Source organism: Cervus elaphus, chromosome 30, assembly GCF_910594005.1.
Source record: "Cervus elaphus chromosome 30, mCerEla1.1, whole genome shotgun sequence".
Classification (NCBI taxonomy): Eukaryota; Metazoa; Chordata; class Mammalia; order Artiodactyla; family Cervidae; genus Cervus; species Cervus elaphus.
This window is the reverse complement of record NC_057844.1, coordinates 72,523,062-72,539,801: the sequence shown is the minus strand read 5'-3', so window position 1 is coordinate 72,539,801 and position 16,740 is coordinate 72,523,062. Positions and strand designations below refer to the sequence as shown.

The following is a 16,740-nucleotide window of genomic DNA, read 5'->3' as shown; positions in this document are numbered from 1 at the left end:
CTGGTTCCTCTGCCTTTTCTAAAACCAGCTTGAATGCAGTATTTTATAATTGCCAATTAGATCAGGTTGATTGATAATACTATTCAGGTCAATTTTGTCCTAGCTGATCTATTAATTGTTAAAGAGGGATGTTAAAATCTCCAAGTGTAATTGTGGATTTGTCTATTTCTCTTTGCAGTTATGTTTTGCCTCATTTATCTTCATGCTCTGTTCTTACATACATACAAGTACATACATACTTGTTTAGTATTATGTCTTCTTGGAACACTGATCCCCTTCAACATTATGCAATATTCCTCTTAATTCCTGAACATTTCTCTTGTTCTGAGGTCTCCTTTCTCTGAAACTAATTGAGCTGCTCTAGATTTCTTTTGAATTGTGATGTATCTTTTTCCATCCCTTTACTTTCACACTATCTTAAATTTTATATTTGCAGTGAGTTTCTTACAGATAACAGACTGTTGGGTCTTTGTTTTGTTTTTTTCATCCTCTCTGAGAAGCTCTGTTTTTGAATTGTTTCATTTAGACCATTCACATATAAAATGATTATTAATATCATTGGGTTAATATCTTCCATATTTGCAGCTGTTTTCTATTCATTCCTCTCATTCTTTCTTTTTGCCCCCTTTTCTTGCCTTTTCTGTTTCTAATAGAGCAGTTCTCTTTTAAATTTGTTAATGGTTGCCCTAGAGAGTTTGCAGGACTTCCCCAGTGGCTCAGCTGTAAAGAACCCACCTCCAAGGCAGGAGGCACCGGAGGCAGAGGTTTGATCCCTGGGTTGGGAAGATCCCGTGAAGGAGACCATGGCAACTCACTCCAGTATTCTTGCCTGGAGAATCCCATGGACAGAGGAGCCGGGTGGGCTACAGTCCATAGGATTGCAAAGAGTCCCACACGACTGAGTGACTAACAAAACAACATTCTTTACCTTCAAGCTCCCAGTCCAGTTGACTTTCCTTTATGTGGCAGGTCAGCCTGAGTTGGCAGAGGGTTCTGCCTGGAGCTAAGCCGCTAGCCTTTAAGACCACGAATTTCCCAGATGGAAAATCACGTTTGCCCCTGTCATGACACGGGGCTGTGTTGTGACAAATGCGGGCGTGTCACTGGTTCATCTTACCTCTTCCAATTCTGCACATGTGTCATAATATACTCAGAGTTGGGAATGGGAATACCCATAACGCAAAAGGTGTATTATCAAATCATGTTGATGAAGTAATCATCCTATGCGCGCGCATGCGCGCGCACAACCCCCCACCCCCGCCCTCTCCCCACTCCTCACGAAGTGCTACAAAATATAGATTTTGCAAAGCAGTGGCCATATCTCCTTCACATTGCCTGAAATTTCCATCTAGAAATCTTTACTCATACTACCTTGGAACATTTTCATGGGATTGTGGATCTTTCAAATTTAAGCATTAAATTGAAATTGAACAAATTAAAAACAAAAACCGCCAAGGCTGTCCTGCGTGCGTCCTTTCGCTTCCTGTCCAACCTCTGTGCCCCCATGGACTATAGCCCACCATGCTCCTCTGTCCATGGGTTTCTCCAGGCAAGAATACTGGAGTGGGTAGCCATGCCCGTCTTCAGAGGATCTTCCTGACCCTAGGATCGAACCCATCTTTTCTGTGTTGCAGGTGGATTCTTTACCCACTGAGCCACCTGGGAAGCCCAAGTCCTTATGACTTTAAGTAAAAACTAAAACAAGGAAGGAATTCAACATAAACACATACTGAGCTATTACTATGTTTGAAGCCTCGTGCTAAATAGTCTATAAAGCAAATTCCATAAAGGAGAAACACAAGGAAAGGCCTTTTACAGTAACATGCTGCTAACTCGCTTCAGTCCTGTCCGATTCTGTGCGACCCCACCAGGCTCCGCTGTCCCTGGGATTCTCCAGGCAAGAACACTGGAGTGGATTGCCATTTCCTTCTCCATTACAGTAACACAACATCCAACAAAAATTCTGTAGTTACTCCTTTCTAACTGAAGAACAATTTTGCTACAACAGGCACTAAGATTTTGCAAAAGATGCACTCATATTTCTCAACCTGGGTCAACCTCAAGGTTGTTAAGGATTACTCATTATTTAAAAATATGGAATTTTGTCCCATTGTTAGAGACCGTGTTCCACTTTTAGCTTCAAAGATAGCCACCTTGCTGTTGACCCAGGACATCCATCCCCTCTACCCCACTGACAAGCTACCTGTCAACAGAGATCCAATGCTTTTCGCCCTAAAATGGGCATAACTAAAAGAGAAGGGAAATCACGTGCCAAGGCACAGAAATCTTAAATTCTTGTGTGCTTTGGCACATGGTCTTTAATCCGGTTTTCCCAAGGTTGCACTAGCTAGGCTCGTCAAGGTCTCTTGCATCTGCAGACTACTGCGATTAAAACGTATCTCTTCTTAGAAGGAATTCACATAAAGCTCCTGCCTCTATGGGAAATTAGCTAGCTGAGGGTTTAGGCTAACCACAGGGTAGGAGTGAATCTGGTCTCTCTTTGAAAAACCTTCCAGGGGCTAGCATCCCCTGCCAGCAACAGAGCTCGCCTAGGTACCACGTGTCTGCACCAACAGCGGGATTGGCCGAGCGCATTTTAGCTCTGCGGTCTAGACGCGCACGGTCCCGCCCAGCTGCCAGAAGAGCCTGGAGGCCGAGAGAAGAGGCTGGAGGGAGATCGCGGAGGGGAGGGGGCGGGAGGGGGGTGGGGGATCCGGAGGCGCCCGTGGCCGGGAATCTGGGAGGGCCCGGAGCGGCGCCAGGCGGCTCGCCTCGCCACAACTTGCCCGGAACACACAGGCCTCACCCTGCGCCCTGGAAGAAGGAGCCGGCCCACCGCTTCCCGCTTGGCTGCTCCTCGGCCTCCACGGGCCCGCCTGCGCCAGCAGCACCCCTGGGATCTGCGTCCCCAGCCTTGTCCCCGTCCGCCTGCAGCGCCCGGCGCCCGCCCAGGAGCGCGCGGCAGGGGTGAGTCGAAGTCCGGGATGCGCCAGGCGTGGAGGGGAGGCCGGAGCATCTCCGTGCCCGCGAAGCCGTGGCCTCCTCCGTCTTTTTCGCCGAAGCCAGACAAGGCGCTGCAGACCCCGCGGGCCTGCCTGCCGCAATCCTCACACCCCGTTTGTCTTGCCTTCAAGGGGCGGCGCCGAGGCCCCACTGGAGCCCGCGTTCCCGGGCCTTTGTCTTTGTGGATTCGGCGGGTCGGCCCAGCGGTGCGCCCGGGGCGGGAAACGCTGCACCCGGCTGGCGGCCCTGCTGAGGCTTGGGGGCCAGAGAGAATGGGAAAGCGGGTCCCCTTTTTTCCTGTTCCGGCCATCTTGCGACTCAAGATTCAGCCGAGGGGCGAGGGTGGCCAACCACGCGGCGCTCAGGGCCAGGCTGGTGGCCGGGAGTGGAGATGAGCGCCTCGGGGCCCTGCGCGCCTCCTCCCCCTAATGCAGTGGGAGCGCGCGGAGAGACCCCCACCTTCATTTCCAAGGGCTTGAACCCAGAGCCCCGGTGAATTCCCCTAACAGGCCAGAGGCACAGGAAATACGAGGGACAAGGGCCGGGAGCTGACGTTTTACCTAACCAAGCGCCTAATTCATTCGGATTATCCTTTATCCACGTGTCCTTTTTGGCAAATTCTTAACACTTTTTCTCTGCCTGATTTATGCTAGGTGCTGGGGATATAACGGTGAGCAAGAGAGACCACGGCCCTTGTTCCCGCTGATCCTGCAGCCCAGTGGATGGAGTCCACAGTACCTACACCTGCCAGGTTGGTGTCCTGACGCCTTTTAAGCAGACTGGGAAACTGAGGCCTAGGGCTGATATAACTTGTTCTGGGTCTGCACGTGGAAGAATCAGACCCTGAAGCCAGATCTGTAAGATTTGTATGCTGGCTGCAGTGAAACGGTAATAGCTCTTTTTTCCCCCCAAAAAATCCCATTCAAAATTATTGGGATGAAAAAAAAAAAAAATTATTGGGATGTATGGTTTCTGTGAAGTCTTATGAAGTGTATGCTTAAATTTTTGCATGCTTTCACGTGGACTTATTTGTAGTTCTCAGTGTTTAGAAAGAAATGGTTGATATTACAACGTTGCTTCCAGTTACTCTCGACTGTATTTTCCTTTCTTCTGTTCTTTGGCTGTTAGGAAAGACAGAAATTTTCCTGATGGTTGGTCCAAACAGGGACTCCCGGGTGGACTGAGGGATGGCTGGCTTTTCCTCAGTTCATGCATCTCTGTGGTAGCCACAGGCAGCCCCCAGAAGACCTGGAGAATGAGAACCCTGAGGTCTACAGGTTGCTGCTAGAAATATTTTAGCCCCTCCAGAAAACAGAATGCAGCTGCCACACAAGTTTGTAAGGTAAATACCAGGGCCCTATAAAGTTTCCCCTCCATATAATTGTTTACATCTTTATGTTTTGAAAATGTGTCCTTTTGGAAAGACAAGGAAAGTTATTACACATTCTGGGAAGTTCTCTGGTTTGTAAGAGCTTTCCTGGTAGCTCAGATGGTAAAGAATCTGCCTGCAATGCAGGAGACCCGGGTTTGACCCTGGGTCAGGAAGATCCCTTGGAGAAGGGAATAGCAATCCACTCCAGTATTCTTCTCTGGAGAATCCCATGGACAGAGGATCCTGGCGTGCTACAGCCCATGCGATTGCAAAGAGTCAGGCTAGACTGAAGGACTAACACTTACATGCTCCATCAAATATAATTGACTACACTACATATTTAATTCTTAAAACAACTATAAGTGTACAATACAAAATGGGCCCTTAATTTTCAGTGTACCATTCAATGAGTTTTGACAAATGTATATATATCCCTGGGTAATCAACAGCCCAATTAGGATAGAGAACATTTATTATTATACCCCCAAAGTGTCTTCATGCTCTCTGGCAGCCAGCCCCCCTCCATCCCACTGATTTTTGCAAAGATTTGTGTCTTAACGTTTTTCTGAGCTGCGTTTGAAAGATGAGGATGAATGGCTATTTCTGATCCCAAAATCTAAGGCTGGGGTCAGAGGCTGGAGGCTAGGAGTGGTTCCTCACCCCTTAGGGACTTGGAGGGTGGCATCTGGGGAACCGAGAAGTGTGTCCCCTGGAGGGGTGGACCGGTCTGTCCTCGGGGCCCACGACGAGCTCTCGTCTGGTCCCGCAGGACTCTGGGCACCCGCTGACCGCGCGCTGGCCGCCTCGCACTTCGCTCCAGGTGGCCGCCCGGGGCGCTGCCATAGCAACGGCCTGGACGCCCAGACCTTAGGCCGCCGCCGCCGGACCCGGCCTTCTCCCGCTCCCGAAGGGTGGGGCGGCGGCGGCCCGGGAGGCGGCCCGGGCCGGGAAGACGGGACTGCCCCCTCCCCCGATGCCAGCGGAGGCGGCGGATTTGCTTCGGAGCATGGTAAGGGAGTGGGAACCCGGGGATGCCAGCCTGCGGATGCGGCGGGGTGGGGTGGGGGAAACGATGGAGGGGCGGCGAGACCCCCAGCTCCCTCCGCCTCCCCCCGCTTCTGTCTCCTTCCCGCAGCCCTTTCAGAAGCACGTCTACTACCCGCTCGCCGCCGCCGGCGGCCTGGAGGGACCCGACGCCTCCGCAGCGGCCGCGGCGGGCGGGGCCGCCATGGCCTGTGGCCCCCCCGGCGCGGCGTCGGGCCCCCTGCCCTTCTTCCAGTTCCGCCCGCGGCTGGAGAGCGTGGACTGGCGGCGGCTGAGCGCCATCGACGTGGACAAGGTGGCGGGCGCCGTGGACGTGCTCACGTTGCAGGAGAACATCATGAACATCACCTTCTGCAAGCTGGAGGACGAGAAGTGCCCGCACTGCCAGTCGGGGGTGGACCCGGTGCTGCTGAAGCTCATCCGCCTGGCGCAGCTCACCATCGAGTACCTGCTGCACTCGCAGGAGTTTCTCACCTCGCAGCTGCACGGCCTGGAGGAGCGGCTGCGCCGGAGCCTGGCTGAGGGCGAGCACAGCAAGAAGCTGCTCGCCAAGCAGGCCGGCGAGATCAAGCTGCTCAAGGAAGAATGTAAACGCAGGAAGAAGTTGATCTCCACCCAGCAGCTGATGATCGAGGCCAAAGCCAGCTATTACCAGGTGGGAAGTGCCTCGCGATTGGCCAGTAAAACCCTCAGCGCCTACTGGCTAGGATATTGAGAGTCCTTTCCTATAGCCCTGCCATTTGTGTTTGTTTAAGATTTGTTTAAATCAGGAGAAAGTAGTCTTTGAGCGAAAGAGTACTTTTAACCAACAGATGACATGGCTCATTACCTTGTGCAGACTAACACGGGGTTAATAATTTAACGAGCAGCCTTGTCTGCAGTGCTTTATTGAATTATCTAAAAGCTGGTGGTTCAAGAAGCTGTTTCCTCCTCCTAACAGGTGTAATGAAAAATAAACCAGGTGCAAATTGCTGTTGAGGTTGGGCCCCAGATGATATGGAATGCTTACATCTTGTGGATTTTTCCCCCCTCATTTTTAAATTTTGAAATGTTTTAAAATTTACAGGAAGATTGCAAGAACAGTTCAAAGACTTCCTTATACCCTTCAACTAAATTCACCAATTATTAGCATTTGCCACATTGGCTTTATTTCCGCTGTCTCTGTATCATGCTATTACTGTTGAGCCGTCTGGCAGTGAGTTTCAGAGTCCTAAATATTTCAACATATATATTTTCTAAGAAGAAGAATACTTGCTAGTATAACAGCACTGTTTAAAAATTTAAAAATTCTTGTCTTTTTGTTCTTAATCTTCAACTATTTGTTCTTGAACCCAAGATAAATATTGTCATTTTTGAGTGTAAGGAAGTCAGCGTATGTATCTTTTATGAATTAGGTGGAGAAAGGAAGAATGCTTGATAAAGATATCAAAGTAAGCAATAGACTGACAAGATTGATTCCACACCCTTACATTCCAGTCATTTTGGCTAAATAGGACTGAACAGGCCTTAGTGGATTTAGGAGAGAGTGTGGAGAACTGGGTGTAGGTGCAGAAGACAGTGTGGTTAATTTTGCTTAGGACCATCCCAACAGGAGCCTTGGGAGAAGTGTATTTAAACTAGGTGAACAGTTGGGAAAGAATCCTGTTAGAAAGTCTTAATGTTTGGGTACACAACCCCTAGGTGAAATCATCAATGATACCTGATATTGATAATTGCCTATTTGTTTCACAAATGCTATTTAAAAACTAAAATTGATGAATAGTGCTGAGAGGGTTCTTTAGAAATATATTATCGTAAAATAGATAGAATGGGTTCTGTTTAAAACCTTTAAAGAAAGTACACCTGGCTTTGATATTAAGCAGTGAACCCTTAAAACCTGTAACATAAAAATTTTATGTTTATAAACATTTTTTCGTTCTTTTGGTTGTAATAGAAATAGCGGTTAGTAAATGAAGACTTTAAAATGTTAATGATATATGAGGATAATAAACTAATGGCACACTTCTCTCAAATGAGTGGAACCTGCCAACCCTTTGACCACTCAACAGACTCTCTGAGCTGTAGTGGTAGGTGTATGGTGTGCCCAGGGGGTGATCAAGAAGAGGTAGGAAAGACCACACCACCTTTTCCCACTTAGTGTATGTAGTGCAGGCATTCTCTGCCCTCTGTTAGGTGACTTGCTGTTGTCTCTTGGTGGAGTTGCTGAGCTGTGAGAGCATTTAGGGTGACAACTCCAGAGTTATTCGACTTGGGTTTGAATCCCAGCTGTTCCTCTGCACAAATCATTTAGCTTCTAAGCCTTAGTTTCCTCATCTGGAAGACAAGAACCTTAGTAGTAGAATCCCATGAGATAATGCATGCATAGCCTGAGGTGGTTGGTTTAGGTGGTTTAGTCGCTAGTCGTGTCTGACTCTTGCGACCCCATGGACTCTAGCCCTCCAGTTTCCTCTGTCCTTAGGATTCTCCGGGCAAGAATACTGGAGTGGGTTGCCATTTCCTTCTCCAATAGCATGAGGAAGGCTCAGTAAATAGTATCTGACAAGTGGATGTTGTTATCTTCAGGGGCTTCTTCATAGTGAGCTGTGGTTACCTGTGATCTATGTCTTTGTGATATAATTATAATGAATAAGCGTAAGGCAAAACCTGAATAGGAGAGCATGTAAATAGCACAGTAGGACTGAAGCAGCAAAATCCAGACTGAGAGAAACTCAGCAGGACAAATGTTCATTTTCTTTATCAAGAAAGTTATAAGGAAAAGAGAGCTGGAGGTTCAGCCTATAGACTAGCAGAGAATTAAGAGACAAAACAACTAATTGCAAGGTATAGCTTTATTTGGGCCCTGATTCAAAACAAAGTGCAAAGGATGTCCCTGGTGGTCCAGTGGCTAAAACCCTGTGCTCCCAGTGCAGGGGGCCCAGGTTCCATCCCTTGTCAGGGAATTAGATTCCACATGCCGCAACTAAGGCCTGGTACAGTCAAATAAATAATAAAAATAAATAATTATTTTTAAAAAACTGCAAAAATGTTTTCTAAGGTGTGTGAAATATTGGGGAAAAAATAAATGGTTGGATATTTGTCAATAATTAAGGAATTTACACATTTTAGAAGGTGGGATGATAATATTATGATCGTGTTAAAAGAAAATCCTTTTGGAGATAGATTCTGAAATATGGACAGATGAAATACATAATATCCAGGATTTACTAAGAATAATCCAGGGGAAGGATATAGATGAACAAGTTGATTTGTTGTTTTTATTTTTTTTTTTTTCGCTTAAAAATTATGTTAAAAGGTAGAGAATAGAGATATTGGTAGAATTGGTTTTTTTTCAGTAAGTTCATTTTAGGAGGCCACATATTCCTAAGCTTGTGATCAATGATCTGTTAATGCTGGGCTCTGGGGATAAAGCTGTGAAGAAAGAGAAGAGAGTTCAAACTCTCAGGAAGCTGACATTCTAGATCCTAGAGGAACTGGACAGGAGATAAGAAGCAAAGAAAGTAACTAAACCTGACAATACTAAGTGGTGAGATGAACCATGATGAAAACAAGACAGGGCCTGGCAGGGGGCTCATCCAGGAAGATGTCTTAAGGACGTGCAGCACGGCCCCAGCACGGAAGATGCTCCGTAAACGACATCTCAGATGTTGGGAAGGAGCCAGACTTTCATGGGAAAGTCTGGGGAAAATTCAGGCGGGGGGACTGGCCAATGCAGAGTGTCTGAAGCTGGCCTGTGTGAGGGACAGGAAGAAGGCTGGCATGGCTGGAGTGTCATGGACAAGTTGGTGCTGCTGGGCTGGGAACCACCTCTGTAACGGGAGCAGCCTCAGGCATTCCAGAAACCACCATGATGGGCTCCTGAGATGGTTTTTACTGCCATGTGTCCAGTTTGGGACGAACACCCTGGTTGTAAATGTCTTTTTAGTTATGCTTTCAGCATCACTTGCCAGGCTGGTATCTCTTGGGGAAAAGCCCCCAAGAGGGAGTGCTTCAGGCACCCAAGTTTTAATTCAAATTAGGTGGAAGGGCACTTGTTAGAGACACTTGGAGTCATTGCTCTCTCCTTTCCAGTGCCATTTTTGTGACAAGGCCTTTATGAACCAAGCTTTCCTACAAAGTCATATTCAGCGCCGCCACCCTGAAGATTCGCATCTTGGTAAGTAGTGAGCTCTGCCTTCAAAGAGCTATTTTCTTTTAGCCCTATAATAAAGGTACTATTTCTGGTAGCTTTTTCTTTTTTCAGCGAGACATGGTCCAAAGCATCTCTCAATCCTTTTAAAAGAAAGCATCATAGTCCTTGTTCGAACACTCATTAAGTGAATGTTGATCCCCTGTGATGTGCCATGTACTGCATTAGGGCTCAAGGATGTAGCCATAAGCAAAACAGACCCTGTCTGGCTCTCTTACATCTTAATAGAGGGGATGGAGGAGTTATATCTAAACAACTGAGTGATGTTTTCAAGTGGCGGCAAGTGCAATGAAGAAAATAAAGTAAGAGAATGGAACTGAGAGTGACTCCTGGTGGTCAGCCAAGGCCTCATTAAGGAGGTGATATTTGATCAGAAACCAGAATGATGATGGGATCCCGGCATGCAGAAAATCTAGGAAATGAAGATCTCAGGCAAAGGGAATTCTCACTGTCAGCTGTGTTTTGGGGGGCAGGGCAGGCTGGTGTTTTGGGGGAACAGATAAAAAGTTTGGTGGAGCAGAGTGAGCAGAGGTGGGCTAGGAAGGGGCCAGGTCACGTAGGGCCTCAAATGCCCTGGGTAGGAATGTGGGCGATTTAATCAGCATAATGAGAAGCCACTGGAGGATCTTAAGTTGGAGGAGTGGGGACATGATGTAATTTGGACTGGTATTTTTATATTTTTTTGGCTGAGCCACTCAGCTTATGGGATCTTAGTTCCCTGACCAGGGATCCAAAGCACTGCCAGTGAAAGCACTAATCCTAACCATGGGATGGCCATGGAATCCCCTCCAATTTGTACCTTTACATGACCCATCTAGTAGTGGGTGGGGGACAGACGGTAGGGACGGAGGTGGAAGCAGGTTGAAGCGTGAGGAGGCTGCAACAGGTAGCCCAAAGGAGAGAAGGTGGCAGCCGGACCAGGACGGGAGGTGGGAAAAGGGGAGATGGAGAGGATTTATTCTGGACGCAGAGCCCAGAGATGTGCTGGGCTGGGAACCACCCACGTGGTTCCATGACTCCACGTGGGAACAGGAGATGAAGTAAAGATGATCTTGGGCTTCTGTCCTGTACAAGTGGGTGAATGGTTATCATGTTTACTGAGGGGAAGACCAGGAGGGGAGAACATTGAGGGAGGAAGAAGGATGGGGAATTTGGGTGGGTCGTGGGTACACTCAAGTCACACAGTCGCCATGCACGTGGGGATGCTGGAGGTCAAGGTAGAGGCCCAGGCTGGAGATAAAAACCTGGGAGTCGTTAGCAGAACTGGGCTGGATGAGGTCACTTAAAAAGAGAAGGCAACTCAGGGCCAGCCCCACACTAGGAGCCCAGGAGGAGCAGCTGACAGGGAGAAATAGCAGTGATGGAGGCAGGAGGGAAGTGGAGAGTGTGTTGTCATGGAAACCAAGGGGCATGAGGGTTTCAAGAAGGAGACAGTGATCCCCAGTGATCTTGAGGCACAGAGTAAGATGAAGACCGACAAGTGACCATTGTTTTCCCAATGGCCGTTGGTGGCCTTAACATAGCGGCAGTGAACTGCTGGGGACAAAAGCTTGACTGGAGTGAGCTGAGCTGAGGATCCGGCAAGGAAGTGGTCATGTCGATTACAGCCATTTATTTCAGTAACGTTTGCTGGGAGAGAAAGCAGGGACAGGAGGCAGTATCTGGAGGGAAGAGGGGACCAAGGGAAGATTATTGTCTCATTTGCAGTGGCAGATACTAAGATGTGTTTGGGTGCCAGTGTGAACTAACCAGTGCCTAGAGGGGCTAATTGAAGGAGCAGAAGAGGGGAGGGGTTCTGTGGCTTGCAAGGAACCAGGTTTGCGACTAATCTAAATGTTATCAGAAGCAAAGAATGCAAGGCCTGTTTCTCCATGAGCAGAGCAGAGCAATTCTACAGATTGCCACAGTAACCCATGGAAATGCTCATTACGATCTAAATGTTTTTGGTACCTGGATGTTTATACTTCTAGCTTGTTACTCACTACCTATATCTCCTTTTCCCTCCCTTTTGGGTCAGCCTGTTTCCATTTCTGCCTATTTCTGATAGATTTATTTAGGAAACAGCTGAGCTTTGTATAAACAATATGGATAGCATAAAATTCCACTTATAAGCCATGAACCGCAGATACAGTTTAACAGTATATTGGAGAAATTGGGAAGATTAAATATTTTTTAAAATTAACCTATCATTCTTCAGTGTGAAACTGACCTTCTTTCTCTTCTGTTTCAGTATCTTATTCTATCTCATACTCGTTTCAGAGAGTATTTCAGACTCTGAAATGAGTATTATTTCTTCAGGTCATCTTTGAGATTCTGACTTTCTACTTTGGTTTCCATACCTTTCATGTCTACACTCACAGACACATGTATATCCATTCAGTCATGTGTACATCTGCATGTAAGTACATGAACATAAGTGTTCTTCCCTTCACTTGTTGCTTCCTTTTACAACTTCTCAGTAGTTCATTTTTGCCCCGTGGACGGGTTGTGGCCCAAGTTTGCATTTTGAGTGCCAGCCTCTGCTTGTCTGAGCCCTGATGAGGTGTTCAGGAGAGTTCCGTGGGAGCCAGAAAGATGGCGACCGTAGAGATTTCAATATTGTGGTACCTGCGGTCGAAGCTGTTGATTTCCTTTCTCTGATTGAGACAGGCGTCTTGAAGAAGAGCCCAGGATTATTCCTTTGCTCCCTGAATGGGCTCTCACTCTGCCTCTGCAGGGTTAATCCAACTTCAACCCAGTGGCTGAAAGAATCTGCTTAAAAATAATTCAGTGCCCAATGATGCAAAGGGCTGAAAATGCATAGTAAAGTTGGCTTGTGCAGCATGAAAAAGAGTAAAGTCCCAAGAAAAAGCAGTTTCCTTTGTCTTTATCTTACTAGTAGCACTGTACCCCGTAAGTTTTCTGAGGGGTTTCGAAGAGATGGTATTTTAGCGATATTTCTGTTGCAGCAGAGTATAAGACAAGGGCGCAGACGGACAAGCTCCAAAGTGAGATCGACATGTTGAAGGAGCAGCTGCAGCTCACCAAGTCTCAGCTCGAGGCTGCACAGCTTGCCCATGCAGTCAGGTTCTCTAAGGTATGATGCTGAATTCTGAAGCGCTGATGTCTTGGGAAGGACTGGGGTTCATTCCTCTTAAATGTTCGGTAGAGTTCACCAGTGAAACCATCAGGTCTTGAGCCTTTCTTTGTTGGTAGTTTCTTTTGATTTCTGGTTCAATCTCTTTACTCCTTATTGGTCTGTTCAGATTTTCTGTTTCTTCATGATTCACACTTGGCAGATTGTATAGTCTCTAGGAATCTTTGAGACTTTGGACCTCTGTGTTTATACTTTAAGGGATGTAAGGACAAAAGGATGCTGTGTGCTGCCTTTGGTTTGGGAAAATCATTGTGTACAGACCTGCCTTTATACGCAGTGTTTTTTGCAGCAAAACAAACCAAAGAAAGGCCTAACTGAAATTTGCAAGTCTCACTGACCCATGTGAGGAGAAGCTGTGCCCATTTATTTAAAATTCTGCAGACTTGCTTCATGTCAGAGCTTTTAAAGCCGTGTATTGAATCAATTTCAGGAATATGAAATGCAGAAAACAAAAGAGGAAGAATTTCTGAAGTTATTCGATAGATGGAAAGAAGAAGAAAAGGAGAAACTAGTTGATGAAATGGAAAAAGTCAAGGAAATGTTTATGAAGGAGTTTAAAGAACTGACTTCTAAGAACTCAGCATTAGAATATGTGAGTATTAAACCTAGGAGTCCTCATAGCATTGACAGAGTTGTGGCTTTTAGAGGTGGCGTAACAGTGGCAATATGGCTCTCAGACCCACAAGTTCCTTTATTGTGCCCTGGCCCAGACTCCCATCCTCCCTGAGAGTCTAGGGAGCTCGGGCATATAGAAGACAGAGCAAGTCCTTAAGAGCGGGAGCTCTGGCCCCAAACCCCAGTCAGAACACTTGGCACATTTGGGTCAGATCAGAGAAGGGCCCTCTTGCTTAACTCTCTAGGTTCCGATAGCCTGAAACCATAACCCCTTCCCCAAGTTTTGGAGCTTTCCAAAGTTCCAAAGGAACTTTCTACAAAGACTGACACAGATCCCCAGCGTGGCAGAAAGAAGCTGACCCAGAAAGACAGGCCTGTTTGGTCTGAGTGAGGTGGGTGAGCAGGATGTGATTAAATGTAGCCCCTCCCGCTTTCCTGTGGGAGCGGCCTTGGTCACAGGGAAGCAAAGGAGACCAGGGAAGATTCTTGAGCTCCCTCTAGGGGCAATATGTTTTATAAACTGAAATAGAGGGGTAGTTTGGGAAAACTGCAAAGATCCTTCTCTAAAATGCCCTGAACCCTCTCATCAGTTCAGTTCAGTCACTCAGTCGTGTCCAACTCTTTGCGACCCCATGAATCACAGCACGCCAGGCCTCCCTGTCCATCACCAACTCCCGGAGTTTACTCAAACTCATGTCCATCGAGTCGGTGATGATATCCAGCCATCTCATCCTCTGTCGTCCCCTTCTCCTCCTGCCCCCATTCCCTCCCAGCATCAGGGTCTCTTCCAGTGAGTCAACTCTTCGCATGAGGTGGCCAAAGTACTGGAGTTTCAGCCTCAGCGTCAGTCCTTCCAATGAACACCCAGAACTGATCTCCTTTAGGATGGACTGCTTGGATCTCCTCGCAGTCCAAGGACTCTCAAAAACCCTCTCATAGGAATGGGCAAACTATGACTTGGGACCCAAATCTAGCAAACCACCTGATTTTGTATGGTCCTTGATCTAAGAAAGGTTTTCACACTTGAAAGTGGTTGGACAAAGTCAGAAGAAAAGATATTTCATGACATGAAAATGGCATAAATTGACCTCCTGGTGTGTCTGCAAGAGAGTATTTTGGAATACAACTGTGTTGTTTCCTCTACACTTTCTCTATGGCGCTCTTGTGCTGCCGCCATGGAGTTGAGTCGCTGTGACCAAGACCTTACATGTCTCCAAAGTCAAATACTATCTGGCTCTTCACAGAAAAAGTTTGCCAGCTGCTGTCGTATCTTTATAAAGCAAATGTGGCCCAGGGTTAGTTAGCAATTGGTGACAGTGAAGTGGGTGTTCATTAGACTGTCCTTTCAACTTTTCCATAAGCTGTAATTTGCAGATAAAAAGTTGAGGGGAAGTTAACATGGGGTTGGCTCATTGTGTCTTTTCTGTAGGGCTTCCTTCAGGCAACTCCCTGTTGGTTCAGGTGTCCCCACATCACCGCCCTTGGGTCTGAGCATCAGAGCTCTTGGACAGCTGTTGTTCAGTTGCTCAGTCGTGTCCAACTTTGCGACACCATGGACTGCAGCATGCCAGGCTTCTGTGTCCTGCACCATCTCTTGGAGTTTGCTCAAACTTGGAGTCAGTGATGCCCTCCAACCATCTCATCCTCTGTCGCCCCCTTCTGGCCTCCTCACTGAATCACCCGGTCAATCAACTGCACCCGATTCCTCTGTTTCTGGCAACTGTTACCTGCCCATCGCCCATCGCCCATCGCCTAAGATTAGGAAATTAGGTTTTCCTTTCCCTTTTTCACCCTGTGCATGTTCTTTTGTTGGAAGGAGTAAAACAGGAAAACCACTGTGAAGAGAAGCGCAATCAGTGTCTTGTAGGATAGTCAGATTTTAATATGTGGCTACAGGCTCCCCAATTTTGTCCTCTTTTTCAGTCTTTGTTTCTTAATTAAAAATTAAAAAAAATTCTTTTTTGGCTATGCTGGGTCTTCATTGCTCTGCAGGCTTTTCTCTAGCTGGGGAGAGCTGTGGCTCCGCTCTCGTTGTGAAGCTCAAGCTTCTCATTGCAGTGGTTTCTCTTGTTGCAGAGCATGGACTCTAAGACACGCCAGCTTTGGTAGCTGTGGCCTGTGGGCTCAGTAGTTGTGGCTCCCAGGCTCTGGAGCACGGGCTCAATAGTTGTGGTGTATGGGCTTAGTTGCTCCACGGCATGTGGGATCTTCACGGATCAGGGATCGAACCCACGTCTCCTGCGTTGGCAGGCGGATTGTTTACCACTGAGCCACCAGGGAGGCCCTCTGTTTCAGCTTTATAGAAATATGAACATTTTTCCAGTGATCTTCACTTTTATTTTATAGCAATTGTCAGAAATCCAGAAGTCCAATATGCAGATCAAGTCTAACATAGGCACGCTAAAAGATGCACATGAGTTTAAAGAAGAACGTCCACAGCATCCCCAGGATTTCCAAAATGTGACGCAGCTACTTGACAATCAGGTATGTAGAAGTGGGGTGACTACTGATTTTTCTTGGTGAAGTAATTTATAGGAGGCATCATCTAAGAAAAAGTGTCTCTTTCAGTGATGGTGACAGTGACTAATTCTTTTTTTCTTGTCTCCTATTGCATGTGTAATTCATTATAGATGTTCATTAGATACTTCAGTTCAGTCACTCAGTCGTGTCCGATTCTTTGCAACCCCATGGACTGCAGCATGCCAGGCTTCCCTGTCCATCACCAACTCCCGGAGTTTACTCAAACTCATGTCCATCAAGTCAGTGATGCCATCCAACCATCTCATCCTCTGTGGTCTCCTTCTCCTCCTGCCTTCAATCTTTCCCAGCATCAGGGTCTTTTCAAATGAGTCAGTTCTTCACATCAGGTGGCCAAAGTATTGGAGTTTTAGCTTCAGCATCAGTCCTTCCAATTATTATTCAGGGCTGATTTGCTTTAGGGTGGACTGGTTGAATCTCCTTGCTGTCCAAGGGATTCTTCAAGAGTCTTCTCCAACACCACAGTTCAAAAGCATCAATCCTTTGGCACTCAGCTTTCTTTATTAGATACTTACTGATTGACTAATTAGATACTTAGTGATTGACTAATAGATGCAGATACAGAACATCTGGCAAAGTTGTTTAATTTTTTTCTCGAATGATATCTGTTTGAATTAGTTCATATTACCTTAGTAGTTATTTTTCATGTTTCAGATGTAGGCCCACTTTCAAAAGGCATAGAAAGGCATTTTGAAGCACAGACTATTTTTTCAGAGCTTATACAGTTGCACTGGTAAACTGATGATCTTTTACACGTATCAGGTAAATTATAGTCACCTGGAAGTGAACCTCAGTAATCAGTACGGGCTTCATCCTGCCTCTTTTGGTCACACTGATTTAGGAGAA

General features: G+C 46.8%; 1 protein-coding gene across 5 annotated transcripts in view; it reads left to right on the top strand.

Moving 5' to 3' along the window:
* The first annotated feature begins 2,648 nt into the window (after positions 1-2,648).
* The window catches only part of DZIP1 (DAZ interacting zinc finger protein 1), a 49,056-nt gene continuing 34,964 nt past the window's right edge, over positions 2,649-16,740 (top strand). For 2 of the 5 annotated variants that reach the window (XM_043891834.1, XM_043891830.1), the window contains exons 1-9: positions 2,649-2,967; positions 3,657-3,754; positions 4,132-4,345; positions 5,145-5,384; positions 5,511-6,074; positions 9,488-9,572; positions 12,554-12,681; positions 13,172-13,333; positions 15,703-15,840. In XM_043891834.1, the coding sequence (XP_043747769.1) occupies positions 5,349-5,384; positions 5,511-6,074; positions 9,488-9,572; positions 12,554-12,681; positions 13,172-13,333; positions 15,703-15,840 (1,113 nt within the window). In that variant the 5' untranslated portion in view covers positions 2,649-2,967; positions 3,657-3,754; positions 4,132-4,345; positions 5,145-5,348. The remainder of the gene's footprint in view (positions 2,968-3,656; positions 3,755-4,131; positions 4,346-5,144; positions 5,385-5,510; positions 6,075-9,487; positions 9,573-12,553; positions 12,682-13,171; positions 13,334-15,702; positions 15,841-16,740) is intronic. The other 3 variants (XM_043891832.1, XM_043891831.1, XM_043891833.1) reach the window with 3 other exon arrangements.